The 10922-nt window shown below is 37.0% G+C and overlaps 1 protein-coding gene across 1 annotated transcript; it reads right to left on the reverse strand.

The window, feature by feature from the left end:
* Positions 1-1100: 1100 nt before the first annotated feature.
* Positions 1101-10386, reverse strand: LOC123870528 (baculoviral IAP repeat-containing protein 7-B). The gene is made up of 11 exons (XM_045913876.1): positions 9779-10386; positions 8385-8530; positions 7490-7624; positions 6729-6933; positions 5947-6108; positions 5737-5808; positions 5266-5368; positions 4327-4474; positions 3891-4179; positions 3504-3650; positions 1101-3237 (listed from the first exon to the last, which is right to left on the reverse strand). The coding sequence occupies exons 1-10, from the start codon at positions 10172-10174 to the stop codon at positions 3528-3530; spliced, it is 1779 nt and encodes a 592-aa protein (XP_045769832.1). The 5' UTR covers positions 10175-10386; the 3' UTR covers positions 1101-3237; positions 3504-3527.
* Positions 10387-10922: the final 536 nt, after the last annotated feature.

Consider the following 10922-nt stretch of genomic DNA (forward strand, 5'->3'; position numbering starts at 1 on the left):
GGTAGAGAAGTGTCTTTTTTAATTATTCAGTTAAAACTTACTTTATACTGGGGAAAAAGTGGGTATTAACATCTATTTATGTTATTGGATTATGTTATCCTTATAATGTTATTACGTAAACTCGATTAATTAGAACAAAATTCTCATTTTTTCAATGGACTTAGATATTGAATATCAAAAAGAGCCAAGTCTATTGGACTTAGTTTAGTCTGCTGAAATTAACATCGGGACTTAGTGCATTTTGTTTAATCGCAGATTAATGGGACGGATTCAGGCTAAATAACAAGCTTTGTACACTTTTGTAACTTTTTATAAAAAAATATAGTTTTAAAGTTTATAGTCAAAAAATGAATTAACCCTATTAAATTATAAATGTGAAACTTCAATTTGGCTGTTTGGAATAGATATAGCTTATTGCCCATTGCCCAGAACTAACACATAGATCATTTTTATTCCAGAAAATAGCGTTACTAGTTTACAACATAAATGTAACCATTGCTAAATGTCATAAATTAATGTTTAAGAATAAGTGCGCTAAAAATTAAAAAATTAGAACCAAAATGTGTGTATACAAGATATTACATTGTAATATTCAACTATGAATGCGGCCCTGGACGACCGGCACAAACCAACCTATGAACAGCTATTCACTATAACAAACACTTACAGTTTTTCCTTAAATTTCTCACGTTTCTGCTTAGATTTTGGAATCAGTCTTTTGCTAGACTTTTCTGGAGGCACTATTGGTATTCCTTCCATAGCTTTTATCAAAAAATTGATGTTAAAAACAAAATTTATGAGAGACACATAGATCACTAGACAACACTCCGGGAGCAACTGACGACCATCTTAGAATCATATCATGCTGTGATTGGTCAAAATGGATTTGGTTTGTTTTGATGTTACAAAGCACGTGGACTTGGTTCGTTTTGGAAAAATCTACTACTTTTAAGACTAATTTTGATTGAAAATCGCTGGACTTGAGTCACTTTGGTAAAACACGAAATGTATAAATTTAATAGATCTTTCAAAAAATAAAAAAACCTTATATGCCGGTAAAAGTGGACTTGGTTCGTTATGAAATGCAACGTCACAAATATAATAGTTCCAAATACCTAGGTACTCCCGATACCTACGAGTACAAGCCAGATAAAATAGTGTATCATGATATTATAGTGATAGTATTGCACTTTGCGTCAAGTTATCTCGTATTTGGTGTTATATCATTTTTTTGCATTATTATCTGTCACTATTCACTAGTTAATCTAGAAAGTTTAAAACAGTAGTTTCTTCAAATTATTTTTGTGAAATAAACAAACACTAAAATAGATTATAATTTTGGGCGACATAGAATTAATATAAACATGCTTTTTTTTTATTCAGAACCAAGTTAGCCCTGACTGCAGTCTCACCTTGTGGTAAGTGATGATGCAGTCTAAGCGGGCTAACCTGGACGGGGTGACAGTTTTCATTAAACCCATACCCCTTTGATTACACGGCATCGCACCGGGACGCTAAATTGCTAGGCGGTATGGCTTTGCCTGTAGGGTGGTAACTAGCCACGGCCGAACCCTCCCACCAGAGCCAGACCATACCAGAAATTTAGAAATTATAAAATTCCATACCCCTGCCGGAAATTGAACCCGGGACCTCCTATAACAAGACCACAGTGCTTACCACTGCTCCAGGGAGGCCGTCTTATAACAAAATTATCGAATTCGTTTATTTGATTAAAAATAGCTAACATAATATTTTTTAAAAGATAAATTTATTGTTTTTAATATTTTTTAATATAAGTCAACAATACCTATTAATAAATAAACGTTAATCTAATAAATTATTATTTATTATTATTAAGTAAGTAGGTATTAACAGAGCTGTTATATAAAACGAATATAATACATAATTATTGTTTGGACAATAGCTCTATCTAACAAAGATACGCAAAAACGTATTTTTTTTTTAATTTGATAATACCTAATATTCTTATAGTTTGTTTGACAAAACTTCTAAACATTAGGTTTTAATAATAAGTAATTTAATAAAATCACTAGTAGGTACTGTACTTTTGTACAGCAATAAAGTTGCAAAAATGTTTCTTAGGCAAGTGAGCAATGTGAAATGTGAATTAATAAAAGAGAAAATAAATACTTCTCAATTATTATTAGACTCAATTACATCTATAAAAATATTTTTTCATATTTTTATAAATTTTAAAAAGTTTTGAATATGGAATTTATGGAATATCTTAAATATATATGGAAATTATCGTCAGCCTGTTGTAGCACTTTTAGTTTTTAAGTTTATTAATTAAAAGAAAAAGATGGAGATACTCTAAATTTAGTTTACAGAAAAACATCAGAAAGATTTATTTACTTATTGGATTATTAAATTACTTATTTTTTAAATGCTGTATTGTATTCTTAAACAAATGACGAGTTCCTATTTGCCCAAGCGAAACTACGAAGCAAAGCGATTAGTGTTTAGTGCCCGAGTTACACCCCTAGTACGGATATTCACGTCCCGAAAACTATGGGTTTTGTGTTTTCCAAAATTATAATGTCAGAGTTCAAATTCGTCAATGTCTCAAAGCTTAGGACGAAAGTTTTCAAGGAGTGTGTTCTACCTGTGATAAATGTTGACGATGTTTGTAGTGAAAACTAAGACACTAACAGTTTGACAAACCGCTGTGTAGTTTGGCGAGATATAAACTAAAATGTATTTGTTTGTTCATAATATGAATAAATAAATTAAAAAACTTTTCTCTCTCCACAAATTTTTGCCTCTGAGGAATATACCAAGTGGATGCTGGTAAAAGTTCGAAATATAACGATCATATAAGAACAATTCGGACTTTTAAAATTAGGTCTTGATAATTCCTAGTTTATGTTGCAAAATTCAACGATTTTCCATAATTCGAGAGTTTACAATAAAATATATTTGTAATTGGCCACTACATCGAAAACGAATAAAAATATGTATTAGGGATGTAACAGTTAGGAGTGTATTAACGATTTTCAAAATATCACTCATTACTTTTGTTTAAAGTATTATTTAATAGAACAAAAATATTGCATAATATACTTATCGTCTTTCAATAAATCAGACCCTTAATTAGATATAGCGTATTTACTAAGATAATGAATTAACTAGTACACTTCGCTGGACATTGTGTTACGCTGCGTTGGGCGGCATTGAATCAATTCCACGCGAGGCTTGCATTGCAAACATACAACTCTGAAAAGTAAAGAGAATAACATTTCATTAACTTTATTATAATAATAACATTATAATAAGTTCGTAATGATTTCAATATAATCTTAATAATAGAAGTTTCGGATGTGGACTGTAATCACAAACAGTAAAAAGACGAATGGACGAAACGTACCTCCATTGTCTGGGCAACGCGTAACATTGCAAGTATGTATTATGATGATATATGAAAATACAGCTTAAAAGAACATAGTACAGCTTATTTGAAGCGAAGACTGCTTCAGGCTCACCTGCAGTGTCGGCGAGACGGCCGGTCAGGCGAGGTAGGCGCGCACGAGCGCTTTGACGGGCGCGCGGCACAGCGGACACGCACCCAGCGCCGCGCCGCACCCCGCGCACGATACCAGGTGACCGCACGGCAGGAAAACCACGCTCACCTGAACGACAAAGTAACGAATCAATATCACGTGGATATGTTTATTTCAATATCACTTTTTGTTAAAGTAATTTTTTTTAGTAAAAAACTAGCATAAGTGCAATAAAAATTAATTACTTATACTATATCAAAAAGCAAAGAAGAGAGACAAGAAAATGTACAAATACATGAAGAAAGAATATTCAAGAGGCAGCAAATCGCTTAGGTAACTTTACAGGAAGATTTATCATAATTGACTTACTTCGTTATCCATGCACACTTTGCATAATCTTGCTTCTTTCAGCTGCCTGTTTTCCTCTTCTAAGGTAATATTATTCTTGTTTATGACAGGACCGCCATCTGGTTCAGGATTGTTGTCGGTAACGTCGTTGGTCTGGTCGGTCGCGAGTTGGCTGCCGCTGTTTTGTGGTTGGTTGGGCCTGTGTGTAGTTTGTGGTACACTGCTGGGTGTTGGCGTTCGAATTGGGCTGTCCGTTTGTGACGTTTGGCTATCAGATCTCTCTTCTTCTATGTTTGACGCGGGGATTAATCTGTATGAAATAAGAAGTATATTTTTAACGGTAACGTTTAAAATGTTTGAACTGTGAGTTTGCATTGACGAAACATTTTCTCTCTCTACTCTATCCATACTCTCCATTCAGTATTGGGAGACGTAGAATATTTCAATAGTCACTTACCCAGAGCGTGGGGCAAAGTCTCGCAGCGTCTCCGCTAGGATGTCCCTGGCGAGGCGCTGGCTGTGCGGCGACACGGACCACGCCTCTTCGTTCAGCTGCTCATCCAGGACTGCGTCGATGAGAGCTTCCGACGAACTGAATGGGAGACCTAGAATATTAATAAACTATTTCTATCTGTGTGCATAAACAACCATTTCCGTGGATGATAAAAGTTTTTAGGGTCCAATATCTCCAGAGAAAAATAAGAAACCCTTATAGGATCACTTCGTTGTCAGTCTGTCTGACGTCGTCAAGGGAGTCAAAACCTATTAAGGAACTTCGCGTTGACCTAGAAACGTGAAATTTGGCAAGTAGCAATTTCTTATAGGGGTAGACTCGGCCAAACGCCTTCCCATTCTAAGAGGAGACCTGTGCTCTGTAATGGAGCTGGCGATGGGTTGATCATGATAATAATGATGAATGTTTTATAGCACAAGTAAAGAAAAACCCTAAAACCGTGAATATGTGGTTACATCACAAAAAAAAAAATTTAGTGTTATTTCTTGTAAGATGTGGCCCTTCGCGTGCGAGACCGACTCGCATTTTACCCGTTATTTACAATCTGAATTTATTTTAAACCTGGATCATGCCCGCGATTTAATCCGCGTGAAATTAGGTTTTTAAAAATTTTGTGGGAAGTCTTCGATTCTCCAAGGAATATATGTCTCCATGAATATAGATTACTTTTCATCGAAGATTTTTAGTCATCAGCAGTGAAGGGACCGTGGTCAAATCCTGCCGGTTTCGCAATTTTTTATAATATGTATTTAAATATTTATTTGGAATTTCCTTCGAGTGTAGGTAAAACACTTTAAAAAAAACTATTACAAGTTGAACCTAGAACTCCCTTTAGTTATAAAGTAATCCATGAATGAAATAGGTATTTCTGTAAAGTCAAACCTGTAGCTCGCAACCGTCTGACGATGGCGCGACGGACTCGAGCAACGTCCAGGCCCGCGCCTAACGCCGCTAGTGCTGCATTGCTCTCCATACATTCCTCTACCTGGAATTATTATGTATCCTCTATAGTACTACAGATGTTCTACTATTTCACGAAGGCTGTTTGGCTGTTTGTGTGAGTGCACACGTACGCATTATTATAGTGTGCGTGGCGCTCAGTTACAACCGGAACGACGTTACGCACACAAATGCGTTATCGCTTATCGGTATACGCACTACTACAACCAAGGCTGAGTGGTCATCGTGAAATAGAACATCTATACCACTTTTACAACCTGACGCTGAAACCAATATATGGATATGATATGGATAAAATAATATGGATAACGAAAAAGAAAAATCTAAATTTAAAAAAAAAGTCGATGTGTCTGTCTATCTGACTGAATTTATAGATTGTGCGAAAATATTTACCTGACTCTCGGTTATTGGGAAATTCACACCTGGATTTCGGGTTCTTGAACTGAGACCCCTGTCAGCTGAGAACTGAAAATACAAAATGTTTTATAAGTATTTCATGTTTCATTCAGTGCACTTTAGGGGTAAGAGGAGCAATTTTGCGAACGATGGTTGCAGTAGAACCATTTCACCTGGTAATGCGTACATTTGCGTATCTCAACATACCGTGCGTTGCACGGAGGTGCGGTTGCGGCATGAGTCCACGAACTCCTGCCCCTTGACGAGCAGCACGTAGCCGCAGTGCGGGAACCAGTGCGCGTGCTCCGACCACGGCGCGTCGCCCGCCTCCCACTTGCCCAGGCCGCCGTCGCAGTAGAAACATCGCACCTGATCATATTACCACTTTTATTACTGGCCACTTCCAAAACATAACTACTCTAACGTTTAAAGGCCGATTCACACCAATTGCGTACACGTGACACGTGAATAGTGACGCGCGTAAACCCCTAACACACGGGGTTACGCATACGTCCACGCTTTACGCAAGCTGTGTGCCATGTTTCATACAGTTCCATACATTACAACGCAATGGTACACGTTACGTCTACGCTTACGCAACTCTTACGCAGCCTGTAAGAACGGGTTAGCATCGCCTACGCGATGGACCTACAAAATTAAGTCTGCTGTGAGCGGTGTGGTGCACGAGTGTACCAGACTATCGCCGGCAGGGAGCAATGGCGAATGCTCGTGAGGCGCATAACTGCTCCAAAAACGCCACTTCGTGATGACCACGGCCGTTCTACCAAGCGTATTATCACGAAGAAGATAGCTGCGTCTACAAAACCTAGGCAGTCCCGCGAGACTTTGTAATGCGCGGCAGCGTGATCATTGCGGACTCGCTTCGCTGTTTAGCAAACCCACCCACCCAAGTCTGCTAAAGTAAAAACAGCACCTCCTTTCATCCAGCATTTACAGTTAGTTTTGCGTAGTAGCTTTTAGTCAATTACCTGATCATCTATACCCGTATAAAAGAAACCAGCGTCGGCTAAAGTTCTAGGAGCTTGCGCGCGGTCCGCCGGCCAGCGCTCGAACGTCGCCAGCCTCGCAGCGAGCGCGGCTCGGGAGGGATGCCTCGCGCCTCCCCCCACCACTCCCAGAGACCGCCACTCCCCTCCCGCTTCCACTACCCGCGCGTTGTGTTCCGCACCCGACCTAACAAAAACCGGATAACTGCAAGTTGTCTTTTTTAGAGCTCCATACTTCACAAAAGGAAAAACAGAACCCTTATAGGATCACTTTGTTATCTGTCTGTCTCTCTATCTGTTGGTCGTGTCAAGAAAACCTATAGGGTACTTCCCGATGAACTAGAATTATGAAATTTGGCAGGTAGGTAGCTCTTACAGCACAAGTAAAGGAATAAATCCAAAAACCGTGAATTTGTGGTTACATCACAGAAAAAAAATGTGTTTCAATTTTCAAAGTAAGATAACCCTCGGTGCGCGAGTCTGACTCGCACTTGGCCGGTTTTTTTTGTACTTCTACAGTCATTTTTCTGAAATAGAAGTTTCTATGAACCCAAAAAGCAATTTCTTTTGGCAGGTTGTCTATCATGTTGGAACCAAAATACAATTATCTTGATGAATCATATAATTCGCAAGTTTATCTCAAGGATGACAATAATTTTATTTTCGTTTTAATTCCGAATTTTCGGGATCTTTGCCCAGCGTTGCGTTGGACCTTAAATGTCCGAGTAAGTGTGAGTACTTACGATTGGGGTTTATTAACTGTAATTGGGGGCGATTGCAATGGAGGCGTGTAAGAAGGTGATGAGGAGGGCGGGGAGAGCTCGTTATTTCTCCGCTCCAATTCCAAGTTAGCCGCGTGCGCGCAGCGGGGGAAGTACCTGCAATGATAAAATATAAACTAGGTAGGTATATTCTTACTTATTAGAAGATGAATTTTAGTATTTTGTAACAAACATTGTTATAAATAATCCATAATAGCATCCTAAAAACCAAGGTTTCTAAATTGTAGGTGCATAAAATTAAAATAAACCTATATAATTTATAATTTTTACAATAAGAGGAAAATTAATATGAGTCGCTTTGGTTAAAATTAACTATTAATCAGGTCACTCACATGTTTTTTTTTTAAAGTTACAAGCATGTGAGTTAAATAGATAGCAATATTGAAGATATAATTTTAACTATCACATAACTAGTTCAACACAGTTTGTGTAATTTAGTTTATGAATCATTCTTGGGGGAATCACACCTATACCTACAATTTAGAGTAGTTATTGCAGATTAATCTAAAGGATGTCAAATAAATTCTCAGTATTGTTGCCTGTGACTTATAATTTTAAGGCATATTTACTCAATTTTAGAAGCACATTATTTGAAAACTATGTTAATTAAATTAAAAAACTATGTTGTTTTTTAGTGCTTTTTAGACTTCTAAATTCACCATGAAGTAAAAACACGATTAGATATAATTTCTTTGATAGAATTAATAATAAAAACTGCTGAAATATCAAAATTTTAGGAAACGGAAATATAGGTCACAAGTCACCACCTTGTAACAGTCAAAGTATGCTAAGCTAGCAGTTTTATAGGTTTCACCGAGTAAGGTAACGGCAACAGCTTTTTAACAGGTTCACTTACATTCTATGTACTTCTAGTGGGGGGCCGAGAGATCCCAAGCTCCTGAAAGGTGCAAGCTCCCCTCCACACCATGCACAGCGAAGTCTTCCTCCACCAGCATGATAAAACCCTGCGCTTACTAGCTCTTGGCGAGAGACCGAATTATCCTGTATAAGAAATAAGTATTTTTTATTCTTTTAATTTTTTTTAATTCATTATAGGCAAGCGCTTGACCACTATCACACCTGATGAAAAGTGATGATGTGGCATAAGATTAAGTTTATTCATAACTTGCCAGCAATTTTGTGTGGATATAAGTCTTAAAAATCCAGCCAAGCTCTTTGATTTTCCGGCACAAAAAGTAGCCTGTATTAATTCAGGCTATTTACATTCCAACAACAATTTAACAAACATCCTAAATTTCACATCCCATATTATAAATGCAAGTTTGTTTGTTTGTTTGCAAGTTAGGGGTCAAATTTTCAAAAATCTCTTCTTAGCGGATGTCTACAACATAATAGCTATCTGCACGCTTAATTTTAGCCTGATCTATCTAGTAGTTTGAGCTGTGTGTTGCTAGATCAGTCAGTCAGTCAATCAGTCAGTCAGGTTTTCCTTTTATATATTAAGATTTGTTTGAACAGCACTTAGCTATAAATTCATAGCTAAAATCATAGAACAAGGAGCATTATAATTATTTTGTAACCATCACCAATTCAAACTTGTGAACATTAACAAGGTCTTCTAATAGAATTAGTGTTGCATGTAAGGTCAAATAATATAGTAAGTTGTTTACTTTATGCTAAAGGTCAAGTGTTAGGAAACTAAGGCTGAGATCCATAGTGTACTTTGACTTTGGTCAGACTTAAGTTTTATTTAAAATGTCAACGATTCTGTCTCATTTTAGTAGTATCTTAAGTCTGAGCAAAGTCTAAGTATGCTCATATATTTCAGCTTGACATTGTAAGATGATGGTACAAAATAGAAAACCCTGGAGGCAATTATTGCAGACTTATTCTCTAACCAGGGTGCTTTTGGAACCTTTGTAGCTTCAGTTATAAGTTTGTGAAAATAGTTATGAGTTATGACCAACTCTTGAATGATAATAATATTAATTTTTAAGATTCTTGACAATATATTCAGCGACAGATCGTAGAGGCAATTGGGGTATTCCCACCTCATATCCTAATTGCCATCTCAACCTGTTGTGTACTATAGTTTCTAACTTCTTGAATATTATTTCTACATAAAATAGAATCTTTATATTTAATTTGATCATTGCAGAGAAGGGAATAGGCAAATATGAAATTTCGCAGTACTGTTAAGTAGAATTTAAACCCTGTTTGTTAGCTAGAATTTACCAATTAAACAGCTTAATTAATAAAGTAAGTTTGTTGCTATATAAATTTACTCACATCCCAATTGACGAAAGACAATAACCGCAGGGCGTCGCTCTTGTACATATCATCCTCTTCATTGAAACCATAATCCTGAGTATCTGACTCCTGTTGCACATCAGTTGTGGCCCTCTGTCCAGATTGCACGGTACACTCACGGCCTAACACTAGGGGAACATTACCAGAAAGCGTCGGGTTCATGACGAACGCACAAGTGGCATCCAATGTTCTATGTCGCCACATAACCTGATCGCCGTAATTCCACTCCGATATTTTACCTCCACAACTAAAACACTCCACCTCAGTACCCTGGCCTGTGTAGAAAAAACCCGCTTTCGCTAATCTTATAGAATCCACAGGCGCTGAAGCAGGCCAGTTTGTAAAGGTGTTCAATCTATTGGTCTCCAAATTCATTATTGTTTGTTCCGAACTCTATGAACTAACTATTAACACTAATAACTACAAACACGAATAAGGCTCGGTATTTATTATAATACCAGCTCAATTCCATAAAATTGTTTTGGTTTAAAATCTAAGTTTAATATTTTTGTAATAATTTAACAAAACGAATCAAATCAATAGGTATCGCGAATATTAGGAATATTATGTGTAGGGAGGGAGGTACCATAGAGTAGGATGTATTACCAATTGACATTTCTATAATCAGTGCTGCTAACTGCTTTCCAACAAAACGTACTAAACCATGACTAAACTAACCTCTAGTCTAATAATAATTTGCTATCATTGTTTCAACTCTCGCACGAAAAAAGTGAAAAGCAATACGACCTCTTCATTCATCATCTGGGTACTCTCCATTGAAATCGTGGGTAGGTAGGTACGCTATTCTTATTAAGTAATAATGTTTGTTTCAATTGGAAGGCATTCTTAATAAAACAGCTAGATTACGCATTGTAGGCACTAAAATTGAATTTTATGCGGTATGAAGTAAAAAATGGCTAGTTAGTACTAAGTTTATTAAGCTGGCAACATTGTTTATTGTTTGACTTTGACAATTTTTTTTTTCTCTCGTCTGGCTCTACATGGGTTCTACACAGATTAGCCAATGTCACATTCAAAGTACCTCGGGTTCTATTCTAAAGGAACTCACTCACGTCACGGCTCGCAACTCGCGTTGCCCAATCACTTTACTTACCGAGAATGT

Source organism: Maniola jurtina, chromosome 12 (genome assembly GCF_905333055.1).
Source record: "Maniola jurtina chromosome 12, ilManJurt1.1, whole genome shotgun sequence".
Taxonomy (NCBI): domain Eukaryota; kingdom Metazoa; phylum Arthropoda; class Insecta; order Lepidoptera; family Nymphalidae; genus Maniola; species Maniola jurtina.